Source organism: Mya arenaria, chromosome 7 (assembly GCF_026914265.1).
Source record: "Mya arenaria isolate MELC-2E11 chromosome 7, ASM2691426v1".
Taxonomy (NCBI): domain Eukaryota; kingdom Metazoa; phylum Mollusca; class Bivalvia; order Myida; family Myidae; genus Mya; species Mya arenaria.
This window is the reverse complement of record NC_069128.1, coordinates 43,199,270-43,217,855: the sequence shown is the minus strand read 5'-3', so window position 1 is coordinate 43,217,855 and position 18,586 is coordinate 43,199,270. Positions and strand designations below refer to the sequence as shown.

At 33.9% G+C, this 18,586-nt stretch overlaps 1 protein-coding gene across 8 annotated transcripts in view; it reads right to left on the bottom strand.

Moving 5' to 3' along the window:
• The window catches only part of LOC128240721 (tensin-1-like), a 124,963-nt gene that overhangs the window by 63,515 nt on the left and 42,862 nt on the right, over positions 1–18,586 (bottom strand). For all 8 annotated transcript variants that reach the window (XM_052957507.1, XM_052957506.1, XM_052957509.1 and 5 more), the window contains exons 2-6: positions 14,625–14,663; positions 6,025–6,072; positions 5,353–5,488; positions 4,677–4,774; positions 1,258–1,496 (exon numbers count right to left, since the gene is read on the bottom strand). In XM_052957507.1, the coding sequence (XP_052813467.1) occupies positions 1,258–1,496; positions 4,677–4,774; positions 5,353–5,488; positions 6,025–6,072; positions 14,625–14,663 (560 nt within the window). The remainder of the gene's footprint in view (positions 1–1,257; positions 1,497–4,676; positions 4,775–5,352; positions 5,489–6,024; positions 6,073–14,624; positions 14,664–18,586) is intronic.

The window sequence follows — 18,586 nt, the reverse complement described above, 5'->3', positions numbered from 1 at the left end:
ATCTTCATTTGCAAAATCTTTCATTTCATTAATTCTGAAAACTACCATTAGTTATTAATGTAAACTAAAGCAAATCAAATCAATATGCATCGCGTTTTTTCTTAATGCGTAAAAACAATTGCAAACAAATTATCGTTAATCATCAAATCAAAGCATTACCTTCAAAATCTCATTTTTAACAAAAAAATCATACTTAACATGTTTGATTATACAACTATCATTGCATTCAGACTCAAAAACAACAGTTTAAAACAGAACTAAACTTAATCACCATAAAATTATTTAAATGAATTATATAAATGGCATTAAGATGAAAAATGATTTCTCTTTTCCCATTATAATAAAAATAATTCATTCATTAAATTTGCAATTCAAAGCCAATTTTTACCAATTCTATGAAATTTAATGCAACTCATCACTTACACATGTATTTGCAATTTTTATCAATTTTGTGTAAAAATTCAAAACATTCCGAGAAATTACCATCAAACACAAAGAAGCCGATTTATATCCAACACAGGCAACACTTAATGCAGACATTTGAATGAAATCATCAACATTAGCATATCAATGAGTAAGTAACTTCCTTGACAGTCCTGAAGCGTGTTTTAAGTAAAACTTTTGTTTCCTTATGTATTTAATTACATTCAACAAGTTTGAATTAAACCAACAACTTCTGCAGTTATGTTTTGTTTCAAGTGGTAATGTCGGGTTAACGCCAAAAGGCAACAAACAACATCCAAATATAGATGGTTTTGGTACCATTTGGCATTTACACCATGTTAATTTCTTGATTTCTTTTCTTAAAGCTGCACCCTCACAGATTGTCTGTTTTGACAACTTTTCTTCTTTTTTTTTGCCTTGGAATGAGCCAATGTTTAGGTAAATGTCAGGAAAACCAGTGATTTAAGAATGCTGATCAGATCCACGTTTTTCAAATTTATGTTCGAAAATTTGATGTTTGATGGCTAAAAGTGTTTCTAACGCTTTAAGAAAAAGGAATTTTTCAGCAGTTTTATATACAATTGAGATATGTTTTATTGCAAGTTACATTACATTTCATGACTGAAGTGAAGGCATTGATACCAAAATCGGCTGATTTTGAGTCAATAACTAGAAAAATTGTCAATACTGTCAACCTGTGAGAGTGCAGCTTTAAAGCCATAAGAAACGAATGGACATTCAAATATAGATGGTTTTGGTATCTTTCATGTAACCCCACATTACTTTCTTGAATTATCTTCTTCAAACACCCACCTGGCACATATATTGCTGTATCTCATGTACGCCGCTATGACGACCGCTATCCTGCCACGCCCCCCTTTACAATGCACGACCATCACATGGTTTATATCAGAGGCCATCCACTGGTCAATTGCCTTGCAGATACTGCACAATCTCTCAAGGGGCGGGGCCAAGTTATCCGGCCAACCAAATTCGAGCACTTGTGGGCAATGTTTTGCTAAGTCTGACTTCTTTTCTGATATATTTATCACCTGAAAAATATTGAAAATTTATTACATAATAATTATTATATTCAAAACAATCATAAACTTTTTGATGGCACAAAGTTAATTTATCACTACCAAACCACAGTAAATCATGCAAAAAAATAACTAATGAAAATGAATGATTTCATTCGTTGGCTATAATGATATGATTCATTTTTTGAGAAAAGACGAAAATAAAAAACAGGCAGTTATTAAAACTTTTAAAGGATATTTGAACGCTTTGTCATTTTTAACAACGCATATAATGAGTTATTCTTTAGATTTGCTACCAGCATAAAAAATTAGTCTTTCAAGTGTGTGACATCATTTTTATGATACAAAAAAACATGGACATATGCATTCTAGCCTAGTAAAGCTGTGTATGATTGATACTGTTATCCCATTAATGTGACGACAAATACAAATACATGGTGAGAAACCATGTGACATAAAGGGGTTCTCACACTGGTCAACACGGGTCACAACCGGTGTAAACAAACTATTCAGCGACTTGAATTTCTAACTAACTTTTTTGACAGAAAAGATATGAAAATATTTCTTTGCCTATAAAATACTATGCTTTTTTTTGCTTCTACACACATGAAATATTTTAGATTTTCTTGTATTTTAATAAGGCAATCCTTGGCCAAAAATTCAGTGTTGCATCATTCTACAAAACCCCTTTAAGTCACATGATTCCTCACCCTGAAAGAACTACCGGTACTTCAAATTCTTTTAAGGTTTGATATAGAAATGCACATGTTCTAAAGCCCATGAATTTTTCATAAATCAACTTTTTTTTACAAAACATGCATTGCATCACATACACACACAATTACAATCCAACAATCCCATAATGGATTAGCACTTCAATGATAGCCGCTTCTATTCAGGAGCGATGATTGAAGTCTTGGAGTTTCCCCTTGAACACATTGATTTCAGAGATAACTAGAAATTGTCATCCCACATTAAGTGTGGGGGAGATTGTTGACGATCCTTTGACAACTGAACTTGAACTAATAAAGCCAAAGTATGAACTGCGTTTAAGACTTTTTTAAATATTGCCATAAGGCCGAAACCAAAAAACTTTGGCGCCAACCGTACTGCTTTTACAGTCTGTTGGTAAAAATAAATAAATAAAAAAATGCTGCCGGTATAAATATGGAGTTTAAAAACCTTGAGCTTTATAGCGAAGATAACTTTTATGCCATTACCCAATGATGATGATAACTTTCTTACATTAAGCCTAATAGAAAAAGAATAAAACAGCCTACCTACCCTACCTGGTTTTGGACGGGCTGTAACCCTAACAACTCATTTTGTTTTTCAATTATGGCCTAACCAGCTTGTCAATATATGGATTGTTAAAAGCGAAAAAAAAAATCTGAATCTCATATTATACCCATACACATTCTGACTAAATTTGGTGATAAATGGACAAGGGCTTCTAAAGGTGTTGATCAGAAAAGATCAATTTTAGGTGATGTCTGTAATTAAAGGGTGATAACTCTTCTATTGACTCTTGCAATATGGCTAGTTGTTGAACTTGTTCGAGATTTTATGCCCTTACACATTCTGTCCAAGTATCAGACACATTCTGTCCAAGTATCGTACACATTCTGTCCAAGTATGGTGATGATTGGATTTATTCTAAATTTATTGATCTGGCTCAAACTGCACACCAAAACCAGCCACCCGCCTGCCTGCCCCCACAGATGTTATTGTTGAATACTTCTATTTCTTATGGAGTTACATCTATCTTGCACTGAACCCTCTGAGATGGAGGCAATGTAACTAAGCTAAATTGTATCATGACCAAACTGTGACAAATAACCTTCTACAAAGCTTGTTGAAATTTTGCTGACTCATAGGATGAAGAATGCATAGTGGTTACATAGAACTATTACTTCGATCAAACTATTTTACACCTACATTATGTGTGGTTACAGGTATGATGACATTTATTGTTTTGTTTAACATGTATCTCCTTACATAAAAAGGTGGTTAACCTCACAAGCTATGTGTTAGGTATGATCGGTTTTGCCCACGATTGCACTTATTTGAATGATGGTCTCAAAGTTATCCATGACCATGCAGGGATCATGTCGAAATTGTCAGTGTTTCCATTTTTTTCAAGTTTCAAGTAAAAATTGGTGAAAATTATTGATTCTCAGTCACTAAATCACAGCCATACTAGCCTAACACACTCTATACAAAGCTTAAAATTGTTCTAAACCAGATAAATATTTCGATGATTATATGGAAACAGTAACCATGGTGACCAGGACATTAGACAAGATGGAGGCAGGACAGAGGCTGGAGACAAGATGGAAACGACCCGGAGGCAGGATGGAGGCAAGACATAGGCTGAAGACAAGACGGAAATGACCTGGAGGCAAGATGGAGGCAAGACAGAGGCTGGGGACAAGACGGAGGCAAGACAGAGGCAAGACAGAGGCTGGAGACAAGACAGAAATGACACAGAGGCAAGATGGAGGCAAGACAGAGGCTGAAGACAAGACGGAGGCAAGACAGAGGCTGGAGACAAAACGGAAACGACCCAGAGGCAAGATGGAGGCAAGACAGAGGCTGAAGATAAGACGGAGGCAAGACAGAGGCAAGATGGAGGCAAGACAGAGGCTGGAGATAAGACTGAGGCAAGATGCAGTCAAGACAGAGGCAAGACAGAGGCTGGAGACAAGACAGAAACGACCCAGAGGCAAGATTGAGGCAAGACAGAGGCTGGAGACAAGACGGAGGCAAGACAGAGGCTGGAGACAAAAAGGAAACGACCCGGAGGCAAGATGGAGGCAAGACAGAGGCTAGAGACAAGACAGAAACAACCAAGAGGCAAGATGGAGGCAAGACAGAGGCTGGAAACAAGACAGAAATGACCCAGAGGCAAGATGGAGGTAAGACAGTGGCTAGAGACAAGATGGAAACGACCTGGAGGCAAGATGGTCACAAGACAGAGGCTGGAGACAAGATGGAGGCAAGGCAGAGGCTGGAGACAAGAGGGAAACAACCCTGAGGCAAGATGGAGGCAAGACAGAGGCTGGAGACATAACAGAGGTATGGCAGGGGCAAGAAGAACGTTAACTCCATACAGAAATAGAAAGAGTTAAGTCTGTCAACTGGTGAAGCCTTGATCTCTCAAATTAAAAACATGCAATGCTCGTTTCTTACCAGGTAGTTTTCCCCGTGTTTGGTCTTCAACATCCGCGTGACTTCCTTCAGGTTATACTTGTATGTGTTCTCGTGTTCCTCCGAGGCAAATGACATCGCTGGAAATAACAGAGAAATAAGTAGAACGATTCATTAAGCAATACATAACTAACATATTATCTTTGTTATAGAAAAGAAAGAGATGGAATAAATGTTTTTAACAAATCATACTGAACAAGTAGTTCTCTTCCATCATTACATGAAAGTCAAAATCTAAGTATTAATGTACTTAGAACCACCCAGACCATGAATTTACTGATGATTTACACGATGATGTTGACCAAATAGATCTTATATCTTATATGTCCTTAAATTAAATATACCCCTTATCAAAAGAAGTATGAACACAAGTTCCTCCCCTTCGAATGAGACATATTTCCTTACATGATTCTCTACCTCTGTCTATGAGGAATTTAATTATCTCCCTTATTTACATCATAAGAACAAGTTACTCTCCTTAGAACCAATGCCTCCATTTACTTACTTATGATGCAAACAAAGTATTCAACTGTCTCTGTTAATTTATTATCTCCCTTCATACAAGTAGGAACTAGTTACTTCCCTTAAAATCAACCTCTCCCTTCATACGCGTAAGAACTAGTTACTTCCCTTAAAATCAATCCTGCCACTAACTTACAGATGATTCTCTCTGTGATGTACACGAGGTCCAGAATACAGCTATCGCCATCCGTCCGATCATGTTCCATCTCATTCATGTTGGAAGACATCGTGGTGGACGGTGATTTCACCTGACTTATGCCAGGTACCACTTGCTGAAAGACAAAGGGAAATTATAATGACATATTAAAGGAAAATAATTAAAGAAAACAAAAACTAGTGTGATCATTTTGATTTAGTAAGAACACACAATGTGGTATATGTTGATTTTACCTGACTTTTACTTGGTACAACTTAGGGAGGTAATTTTGCTTTAAATTAAAACCTGAAATTACTCCACTGGGGGATAACTCTTGCTTGAGCACAAGGATATCGACTTGCTTCATGTCTTGTCATCTCATGCTCATTTTGAGGACAAGTGAGTATAGTAGCAGTGTTTATTCCTTTGTAGTCATAAGTCAGTATTGCCTTCAAAAGGAATAAAAAACTGCCATTGCCTCAAAAATTGAATGAAATTACTCAAATGGGGGATAACTCTTGCTTAAGTACAAGGCTATTGACTTGCTTGACAAATTAGTCTGGCTTGTCTCAAGGATTGAATCCAAGACCTTGTATAATTTGTTTCAACATTTGAGCAAACTATTTTGTATTTGGGGAACTTAAAATTTGAAGTTCTTATATATATACTTACAACTTTTGGGTAGCCTGAATAATTGTGGTTCAGGGTGTCTTCATGATTCTGAAAATATACAATATAATACATTCTTGAAAATAGTTTTATGGCAATGCAAAACTAAAAGTGTTTCGGGTAGAAAAGTTTTTTTTGATGGAAATGATCCAAAATGCTAGATAGCATCGAGGAATGCAGAAAATTAATAGCACAGAATTTAATGGTAGAAAATGATAGGTTAAAACAATTCCGCATATCAGATGTATCCTGCGGGGAAATATTGAGTGCCCATTTTTTTTTTAATTTAAGGGCTGTAACTCTCAAGTTTCTACATTGGTGTGATTGGTAATCGAAATTAGTTACTATGTCAATAAGCATTGATGCCAAGTTTTGTAAAGATTGGAGTAGAATTGTTTTCAGTTAGAGAGCTGCATACATGAAAAGTTTGATTCTGTGAGCACCAAAGGCAGACAACATGTCCATGTATATATTTCCGCCCTGCTACACAGCAGACACAAAAAAAACTGAATATTGCAATGAAATGCTAAATATTTTATGAAAAAAGCATATCCTATGTTTGTGATTAATGTCTCATAAAAAATAAACTTGGAAACAGTAACAAGAGCTCAAAATTCTTTTTAATCATTAAATTTCAATAAATTTCTAAGCTACTGTTTTTTTTATTGCAAGCATCGCCTTGACTTGTTTACACAAGTGGATGATTTTATAGGCGTTCTGATTTTAAATTACTGAAACGAGTGGGTGATTTATAGCTATACTTGTAATAAACAAGTAATATCATTTACATTCAACAAAAGGTAATTGAAGTTTGTAATAAAATAAAAGGATCCAAGTTATATTCTCCACGCATCAAGCTTTTATTCATTTTCGTCTAATTTTTCTCCCTTTAAAGCTTTGGCAAATAAAACCGTGAACGATTTCACTAAAATCAGATAAAATTTCTGTACAGATGCCATTTATTTAAATAAGCACTTATAGAAATAGTTGCGTTACTATACTATGTCGCATTACTTGATATTCAGATATCGTACCCGTTTTAATACTGTGTTTGCGTGACAGGGGACATCTCAAACTATTTTGTTATTGTCCAATAATTTCATCAGGCTGTCATTAATGAATTGCTTAATTGTGTGAAAGACAATGATTATTATCCTCTGTTTTGGTAAGGATTGTTAAACTGATAATAATTACATTACTCAACTTAAGCTGTGTTCTAAAGGTCTTTTAATAAGGTAAATTGTACAACAAAAGTAATTTTGTCAACATAATTTTTATTCCATATTTATCTTGTTAAAAATATTTCTTTTTCATTATCAATAAAAATATTAGATACTGTGATTTTTGTATAAAATTAAAGACAAATAATACGAATATAATATTCCAAAGATTAATCAATCAAGTTTTGACTGTTTATATTCAGAATAAATTAAGTGTGTCACACATAGAAATATCCTTTAACCTGCATGCAGTCATCTGTAATATGGTGCGTGTTACAACATACAATAGGAATACTCCGCAAAACAACCTCAAAAAGACAAAAACTCATTTTCTGTGCCAAAAAACAGCTGAAACTTGAGACTTGCAAAGATTGTATCTAACTGAAGGCCACTGGAGACACCTAATTTTTTGACAGTTAGTTTGGTACCTGATAACCTTACAGTTAACTAAAAAGTTTAAGTAGCATGATATTAATGGGTCGTTTTGACATTTTTCACAAAGGTCATTGGGATGAAGCAGAAGTATGAGTATTACCTCCCTTGTTTCTCATTTTCTTATTTAATATCCCTATCATCTCTAAGAATGACAGAATTATGTCTAAAATGATAGTTGTAAATTCCACACCATTTAACACCTTCTAAAATATAGGATATTATAGCAAAGGGAGATAATATCATTTTACCATTTTGCGTTGACTATACACAAAGCAGTGCAATAGTATTATGAACTACTTTATTTTATTTGTTACTTGTGACAGATGGTTTCAACATCATTTACTGAGCTTTGTGGGTAATTTTCGGTCTAAGTGAGGGCAGCGCAGTTCCCAAACATTTATTTTGCTCCACTTCAAAGGAATATTTCATCAAGGGAAACGAGCCATTATGCATCGATTATCTATGTGTGCAAGCCCTCTGTCTCACTTTATGACAGCCTCCGTATTTGATCCAGTGAGATATGTATCAAATAGTGTGTGTGTTCATGTGCATTAACAATAAAAGCTATTTTAAAAATTAAAATGCATGCATGTACATTTGAAGTACTCTGACTGCGTGAAGTCTACAGTGAAATCTGTCTCATATGCAGTAAACTCATTTCAAATGTTTGTTGATTACATTTCACTTCAGAAAAGAAAGCAGAAATTAGGATTGATATAATCTGTAACAACCACTTCAAAAAACACAGAATTTAGGATTGATATAATCTATAACAACCAAAGCAGGAAAAAGGTAAAATTAGGATTGAACAGGGCTTCTAAAACTTTGGAACCTTAATTGGTCTGGGCGCTTGTCTACACTTTTTTTACACCAAACTTTACTGATATTTAAATTATTCCACTGAAAACTCAGTTATGTCTTATAAACAATATTATTTTATACCTAATTCGTACGTCCAATCGTAGACTCTCATTTTCAATTTACCACCATTTACCACCATACAATATATTTCCAAATTAAGACACATGCGCATACAAAAATTGTAGTTTTTTCTGTATTCAACGGTAAGATTCACACCTCCCACGTTAAACCTATGATAATGACCGAAACGCAGCAAAAGGTTCCAATGAAAATCGGGATCAACAGACGCTCATAAGTTATAGTGCCATAAATCCTCTTTACTAACAATGTTCAATTCTTGTTTGTTAGCAAACGAAACGTCAAAATGTTGTTAAAATCTGATATCAATGCCTTTATAAAATATAACATAATTAAAATATTTGGAATAATGAAGGTATATAGAATAAATAAGTTAATTAACATTGTTTTGTACAATACGTGATATTTTATATTTGGACTCGTACACAGCTGTAAAAATCATATTGGGCTCGCCTGTACTGGTCCAAATACATCTCCGTATACAGAACAATATTAAATAACCTATAAATATTCTTTAGAGATGAACCATAAAATAAGCACACAAAAATTAAAAGGCCGAGCGTCACTAAGTGACTTATCATTCCACTTTATCTCCCCATGCAATTAAGAGTTACTTACATACTTTAATCTACCTTGACATATATCAAACTCAATAAAGCCTAACAATATTACAATACATCAAAGACCAACAGAAATGAAAAATGTACAGATTATTCAAACAAAAATTAAGTCAACATTTGCTTTTTTCATATTCATTTAACAGTAGTTGAACTTATAATATGAATCAATACAATCTGGGCCAAACAAGATCACCATATAAATATGATCAAAAGCTTTTCACATGGAATTATAGTATGTTTTGGAAATGGTTCTATATAGGAGCAAAGGGTTAATGCTGGAACAGCATTTAAGCCGGATTTTCATTTTGACAAATGCGATTTTTCAGCATGATGTATGTTTATAAACGAAAAAATTTAAATACTGCTGACCCATATTTACACTTGTTTGACCCCAGATCACCCATATTTACACTGGTTTGACCCTAAATGACCCAAATTCACACTAGTTTGACCCCAGATCACTCATATTTACACTGGTTTGGCCCTAAATGACCCAAATTCACACTAGTTTGACCCCAGATCACCCATATTTACACTGGTTTGACCCTAAATGACCCAAATTCACACTAGTTTGTCCCCAGATGACCAATATTCACACTAGTTTGACCCTAAATGACCCAAATTCACACTAGTTTGACCCCAGATGACCCATATTCACACTAATTTGACCCTAGATGACCAATATTCAAACTGGTTTGACCAAAAAGACCCATATTCACACTGGTTTGACCCAAGATGACTCATATTCACACTAGTTTGACCCCAGATGACCCATATTCAAACTGGTTAACAAAGGGCAATAACTCTGTAATTGGCTGAAATAGAATTGCGGTTCCTGTACACTACACTTCCTCTCATCATGATCTATCACTGTATGAAGATTTATTAAATTCCATCCAATAGTTTTCAAGTTATGCTATGGACAAGAAAAAAATAAGAAAGGGCAGTAACTCTGTAATTAGCTGAAATAGAATTACAGTTCCTGTACACTGCACTCTCTTTCATTATGATCTATCACTGTATGAAGTATTATTAAATTCCATCCAATAGTTTTCAAGTTATGTTCCAGACAAAAAAAGTAACAAAGGGCAGTAACTTTGTAATGAGCTAAAATAGAATTGCGGTTCCTGTACACTGCACTCCCTCTCATTGTGATCTATCACTGTATGAAGTTTTATTAAATTCCATCCAATAGTTTTCAAGTTTTGTCCCGGACAAGAAAAAGTAACAAATGGCAGTAACTCTGTAATTAGCTGAAATAGAATTACAGTTCCTGTACACTGCACTCCCTCTCATTATGATCTATCACTGTATGAAGTTTCATTAAATTCCATCCAATAGTTTTCAAGTTATGCTCCGGACAAGAAAAAGAAACAAAGGGCAGTAACTCTGTAATTAGCTGAAATAGAATTGCAGTTCCTGTACACTGCACTCCCTCTCATTATGATCTATCACTGTATGAAGTTTTATTAAATTCCATCCAATAGTTTTAAAGTTATGCTCCAGACAAGAAAAAAGGAAAAAAGAGCAGTAACTCTGTAATTAGCTGAAATAGAATACACTGCACTCCCTCTAAGTATGATCTATCACTGTATGAAGTTTTACTAAATTCCATCCAATAGTTTTCAAGTTATGCTCCGGACAAGAAAAAGTAACAAAGGGCACTAACACTGTAATAAGCTGAAATAGAGTTATGGTTCTTGTGCATTGCACTTCCTCTCATTGTGCTTTACCATTGTATGAAGTTTTAATAAATTCCATCTAGTAGTTTGCAAGTTAATGTCTGGAAAAAAAATTTGACAGCAAAAAAAACAAATAAAGGGCAATTACTCAGTAATAAGCTAAAGTAGAGTTATGGTTCTTTGAACACTGCACTTCTTCTCATTGTGCTTTACTATTGTATGAAGTTTCAATGAATTCCATCCAGTTCTTTTCAAGTTATACTCCGGACAAAAAAGTAACAAAGGGCAATAATTCAGTAATAAGCAAGAATAGAGTTATGGTTATTGTACACTGCACTTCCTCTCATTATGCTCTATCACTGTATGAAGTTTAATCCAATTCCATCCAGTAGCTTTTAAGTTATGCTCCGGACAAGGTAAATTGCAACGGACCGCCTGACAAAAAGACGGACTGACCAACCGACCAACCGACCGACCGACCGACTGACCGACCGACCACAGAGTGACTCCAATATACCCCCTTCAAACTTCGTTTGTCGGGGGGTATAATAAGAAACTGGATGAAAAAAGTTGGATTTGTAAAAGAAATAAGAAACTTTACCACTTTAACTGTTGGTATTTGACCAAGTGTCCTATTTTTTTGACAGATTACTCATTATAGTTCGAATTGTTCTTAAATATCTTGCTGACTAACATTCTAAGTTTTATAAAGATAGGCTAAGAACTGTTGTATTTTTGACACAAAAAAACGCTAAGAACTGTTGTATTTTTGAAACAAAAAACAACTTATTGCACAACTTGAATTAAATGACATCAGAACACCCCCCCCCCCATATTATTTACCCTATAACAATAACTCAACCTTTTATCTTCAAAATGCAGTTAAGCTCTGGGCACATCACTTGATTTCAGTCCAAGTGTTCTAAATGCATCCATGGCCTTCAACATGATCAACATCGCAGTTGCAATAATCAGCAATCATGCCAATAAAAAATAACGTAAATTGTCATTCATATCACGACTTCAAACAGCAGTTACTGTAACCATGACATTTCACATTTATATGTAACGATATATTTCCCTCTCATTTTGGTCACATCACACACTCATTTTCTTTTACATATATACCCATTAAGGCGGACAAAAAAATTCAAATAATGTACCTACATGTACCTAGTGGGTTGGTTAAAGTGCATTTATGCAAGAACATGAAATAGAGATTGTTTTGAACGGAAGGGTGGGTTTCAGATGTCTCCAAACATTTTTGGACATATTTTATTATTATTTGGTTCATGGTCAAATTTATAAAGATGAATAAAACTAAGTATTAAGATTTGTTTTCATCTGATGCTGTCCATAAAAATGACAAAATATGTGTCAGTTTACACACTTTGATGCCTCTAAATTAATGACCCATGTGGAAAAAATGTCTGATAAAGTTGATTCATGAAATTTGACCTTGGGATTATTCTGGCTGTTTAATGAAGGAGCTAATAGTTTTTTGGGGCATAAAATAGCATTAATAGCCACAATAAATAAATACTTTATTTTGAATTTCACCATCAACTAACAAAATATCCCACAAACAAGAACATTCCTGACCCACAAGATTGTTTAGTCTTTATTTTTTTAAGATGGTAAAAAATATGCAAAACTACTTAAATGACCTACCCACACCAAACATATGGCTTAAACAAACTATTCATTCATTGTGGCCCTTTGAATCAACATTGAGAATACATTTTTTTTATTTGACCAAAATCTAGCAATTTAGTAATTATCTCCCTTTTCTTTTAGTGTTCTTGTTCAATGGTGTAAAATTTAAATACTGCATGTATTACTACTACCCTTATTGACAACATTGTGTGAATTTGGATGTTCACCATTAAACTTAATAAACCTTAATTTTCTTTAAACAAACAACAATATTTTAAAGTTTTTATCTCCCTTGCTTTTAAAATGGTTCTTGCTTTACTGGGTTAAGACCCAAACCATATCAAATCAAACTTTGAAGTAAATTTTATTTAGATATTTTCTTTTTATTTCAAGGCTGCTGAAATAATTTATAAGTGAATCGCTTTTCAAATTGCTTTTGCTTTTTAATTCAGTGGTTGAAATATCACACGATATTCACAGGCATGTCATCATGAATCATATGGCATGTTGATTTTTTTATCAATTTAATCACATAAACATGAATAAACTGTACACAAACTGTTTCCATAAATGGCATAACTAAATATATATTTTCAGCTAAGGCAGCCTTTGTACAAGGTTTAATCTACATTGGATTCTTTTTTGACAAAATGCCATGAACGTCTTGTGTAAATACAATTCTACATAATCAACATCAATACTTGCCGATACATTCACGATCTTAACATTTCAATGTTCAGCTACTCTATCTATGAATGGCATTAATATTCTGAAGCAAATACGCTTCAATTGACAAGATAAATATCAAGTTTAAAAAGTGTCGCGCCCTAGAAGTAATCGCCGGATCTTTCCATGGCGTACGATAAGATTTCAGATAAATCATCGCAGTTGAACTGAAGTTGTTTTTTGTAGAAGTTTATCAGCCCAATGACGTTTAAAACAAACAATATCCTGGTGCATTTTTCTTGACAAGCAATGTTATCATTTCCGCATTGACCACATACAAAGATTTCTGCATAAAAGAACGCCATAGAAAGATCAGGCTAAACTGAAGATGGTAGTTTTTCTGCGTACCAGCGTAATACTTAAATTGTGGTACTTCTTGTCCTTATTTAGCATTGAGCTACTTAGAAATCAGAAATCATACTGTTTTGAATGAAGACTTTGTCGCGATAATGACGGTGTAACAAGGCGCTCCTTCTTGGTACATGTACATGGTATTTAGGAACATTTTAAGCAGATATGTTCATACTTAGGAACAGAAAAGGCCTGATTTTACACAGAAGCTCATAGCTTAGTATTTTTCAGTATTCAGGATCTCCAAATTTGGCATATTTCGGTTCACAGGATCTCCAAATTTGGCATATTTCGGTTCACAGGAACCCAAAATTTGTTATTTTTCGGTATTCAAACTCTAAAAATTGATAAATATTATTTATACAGGATTCAGGTAAAAAATGGTGGAGTGACATTCTGGCAGAAGGACTCTCAATAATACAAGAATATCTCATTACAGTGTTTTTTTCTTCACCTATTTTCAGTTAAATATATCACAAACAATGAATCAGTTATTGTATAACCTTTTAGGCAACAAAGAAAAAAAAAGGCAGAATTTGTAACATAAACAACATGTTTTTGCCTGTTGAACTTAAAACAGTGTTTATTTTTTTGACTGACTTTGAAACTTTAAAACAAACAGTTATTGTTAACCCTATCTTGTTTTTTTAAATAATTTGTTTGTGTATTTGCATACAAAAATTATTTCAGCATTGATGTTGCCAAGTGTGCCATAGTCTATGACTGTTTTAGTGTAATGATAAATTTAACCAAGGCTATGACAATACTTTAAAAGTCATTTGAGATATTTTCTAATTACATTAAGAGACAAACAAACTACAACAAAAGAGAAAGCAATATCATATAATCCTGCTCATTTATCAAAAGTACTATGCTCAAACAAACTTTTTGTTTGAACACTGAAGCACAAAACAGCTGTTGCAGTAATTAACAAATTTGCAGTTTTAACAACATAAATATATTTTATCACTCACCATTTCATGGTTGATCTGTGGAACACAAGATGACACCACCTGAAATGAGACACACATGAAACTCATTAATTGTAAATACTAATCATTGTAACCCAACAATTATGCAAAAGAAATATTTTGATCAGATGCTGTTTGACCGGGGCCATATTGAGGCAACTGAGACAACTTGCCTGATTTGGGCATTTGTGTATCATTTGTTGCCTGATTCTAGCTTATTTTGGGCTAGTATTACCTGACTAAAAACTGTAGCAAACTATCTCCCATACTAATTAAGGCATATTGCTTAAATCTACCGTGGGGGTGGGGGTACAATGTTTCTTTGTCAAACACAATTGTCCTACAGGTATACTTCCCTCATCAATACACAATTTGCCTGATAATGGTTGTTTAAATTTGCCATTTCTTTTCTTCATATAAGTTAAGGTATCCTACATGTACTCACGGTCCTCTAACCAACTAGTTGCTTATTCATTTACAATGGCATACTTTCCTGATTTGGACACATTGCCTGATTGAACACAATTAATCTGATTCTAGCAAGTGTCGATTTGCCCGATTTGGACAACTTGCCTAATTGCATACACTTTATCCGATTCTAGCAATGGTCTATTGCCTTATTTGGACAGCTTGCCTGATTGCATACACTATCTGATTGTAGCAATTGTCTATTGCCTTATTAGGACAACTTGCCTGATTGCATACACTATCTGATTGTAGCAATTGTCTATTGCCTGATTCAAACAACTTGCCTGATTGCATACACTTTATCCGATTCTAGCAATTGTTATCAATTTCAGGCAGCCATAGCATACAAACTGTTCATTTCCACCATCTTATTATACATATCACTGACTATATTAGTTGTATGTTCTTACCAATAATCCTAAATGTAAACAAGTTTATCAGACAACAGAGTCAAGAATCCATGTTTTACTTATCCATTCTGTTGAGGACCTCTTGTTTTACTTATCCATTTTTTTCAAAAACCACTTGTACATAAGATAATATATAAATATTTTTGAATGTAAAACCTCTATTTTACTTATCCAATTGTTCAAGAACCACTTGTTAATAAGAAAATACATAAATATGTTTGCCTGTAAGAAGTCTATACATCATGTTGTCCTACAGTTGAATATATACCCTTTACTGAAGTAGCACTTATCTCAACTTTAAAGTGTAGTACCTTGATTACAAAATAATTGCTAAATAAATTCAGGAGATAAAATTGTAACATTGCTAAGTTTGTTGAAAGTGTACAATGTCTCCATTCCGTTTGAAGCTTGACCTTTTTATAGCCTCTTATTCAATTTATGTCATTTGTATCAATTAATTATTTGGGCTTTAATGTCAAGTTTAAGGTAATATACGCAATTATTTGTAATCAGTGTAACACAATGTATTGTCCTAGTGTTGAAATGGAGACAGGTACTGGGATTACGTTCTGAAATTCCTTAACACTTTGGAATAATAACTTTTGCGTCTTATATTTCATGCATTATGACCTGGGCTGAACTCTATTTGTCTATGTAGTAAGGTTATAGTAGTTTCAATAAACTTACAATGATATAAATTACAACAAATGAAACTAACTTTACAAAAATATTTGATCTAGAACCCCATAAACTGATACATTTGTAATTATTAAATGAATCTTATTGCATATACTGCATTTCAGAAAAGATTTAAATAAATTAATCTTATGCTTCAGATTTTATTATCTCCCTTGGAATTAATTTAAAAGAGCATCATTTACTTCTATTTTAAAATCCAAACTTGGTTTCTGTATTGAATTCAGACACGAAATATTGACCAATTTCCATCATAACTGCAATAGTTATAATTTCATTTCCCTTTATAGTCTCATAAAAGCATCAAAACATAGCAATTCTTGAGTAATTCTGGAGCCATGTGAAACCATTCAAGAATTACCTCCCATGCAATTATTAAGTCCCTTTTTATATAATACTGACAGCCAACTTTCATATAAACAAACAGCTGAGTCAAAGCGCTTTTACAATATATTCGGTCTTCAATAAAAAACAAGAGCATTATTAATGACGTAGAAACATTATTCTCCTGCACCGTCATTCCACATATTACCTCCCTTTGCAATAATTAAGTCTCTGAATCTGCAGTCAAGTTTATTTAAAGAACTGCAGCCAACTGTTTACATCTTTGATAAGTTGTCCACGGGTTATCTTTTGGCTTGTGGACTGGTTAAAACAATTTGATTGGTTAGTAATTATTAGAGGATAAATATTGACCAATCAATAAACATTTTGGATAACTATGGCAAAACCAAAATCTTGACTGGTTTTATACTGACTGCAGATCATACAAAAATGTTAAGTCTTCAAAACTGAACACACAAACAACTAAAGCAGGGTTCATACAGCACGGAGTTTTTCACAGAGACTTCAAGGACACTTATTCCATTTTCAAGGACAATCTAACAAATAACAAATATAATCACATGCATATTTTCAAAGTCAATCATTAAAAGCAAACAATGAAAATAACACATATTTGTGACATAGTAACCTGTCAAATATTTAGTTGTCCTTCAACTTTGTTTCAACTTAAGATGGGATTTCAGGGCAGACTTGTCCATTGAATTGAAGTCAATAACTTTTATGCAATGTTTACACATTGCTTTGTGCTTATTTTCGTGGTCAACTAGCAATGGATAAACAAACCAACACTTTTTGTTGAAAACACAAGACATTAACAGCGAAATGAAACAGAAAATTAAATAGACTGAACAGATTCTCATGAAACTTGTACCATTGGAGTTTGAATAGCAAAGAGTTACTAACCAAGCATCCACTAAGACCAAACTTTTTTGTAATGAAATACTGATGGACCTTCATTTGGAGCAGAACAAAAAAAATTAAGGACTGTTTCCGAAAAAAATCTTTTTCAAGTAGTTCTCGAGGTAAAATAAAATTCAAGTAGTTTTACAGAGTTTTTTGCAACTTTAAGGACTTTTCATCCAGCAGCTTTAAGTTCAAGTACTTAATTTTCAAGTCTGTTTGAACCCTCTCAAGAACTATATGTGCAATTTCAAATATTATCTCCCTTGCTAATATAAAGTCTCTTTAATAATCTAATTTACTTGTTTTACATTTTAATTTCAGCTGAATCACTGCTTACACAAATTCCATCTTGGAGTTTCCCCACCCACCGAAGGATAAATAAATATCATCAACAACCCACTTGAAAATTGAAAACAAATTCAACTTCCCATCGTAAATAGGGCATTTTAAGTGCCTTGCAATAAAACTGAAGATGGTAAATGTCTTCCAAGGCATGGTAGCTGTCTGAAGTCACCAACCCATGTGTTGGTAAAATAATACACACGGGGCAGGGGTCTGGGGGGTAGGAGACTGAAAATGACACAGAGGTTATGCAAATATGAAGCTGATCCCCACCCCCCTTCCCCTTTCCCCCCTTTAAAGTATGGGGTATTTACTTGATCATGCTTCAAGAGCCTTTCAGGAGACTCAAAATTTGGCAATTTTGAAAACACAATCTCGAAACAATTGATGTATTTCGTTACTTAGGAGAATATAAAGGAGTATTCAGGAGTGATCAGGGCAATCTGCTGGATTTTCATTATCAATTACTTGGACATACTTATTTCAACTGCAACATCTATAGCCTGTCCATCCACTCACACATCAAAAAAAGCTGATTGCCACCATCAGCGATTAACGAATTATTTTACATATACCCACATTGAACTTCTAAAGGGCAGGTTCATACACCCGCTAATGATCAATACATGTACAGTTTGAATTGGTTTAACAGCAATTATGTTTAAACAATAAATTACCCTCTTTAGAGTCCCGAAAACTTTTTCTTTGAAATTCCTGTTAAAAGGTTGGGGGGGGGGAGGGGTCAAATTGACTGTATCTTCATTGCAAAAAGGCATTATATGATAATGCTCTTTGTAACTG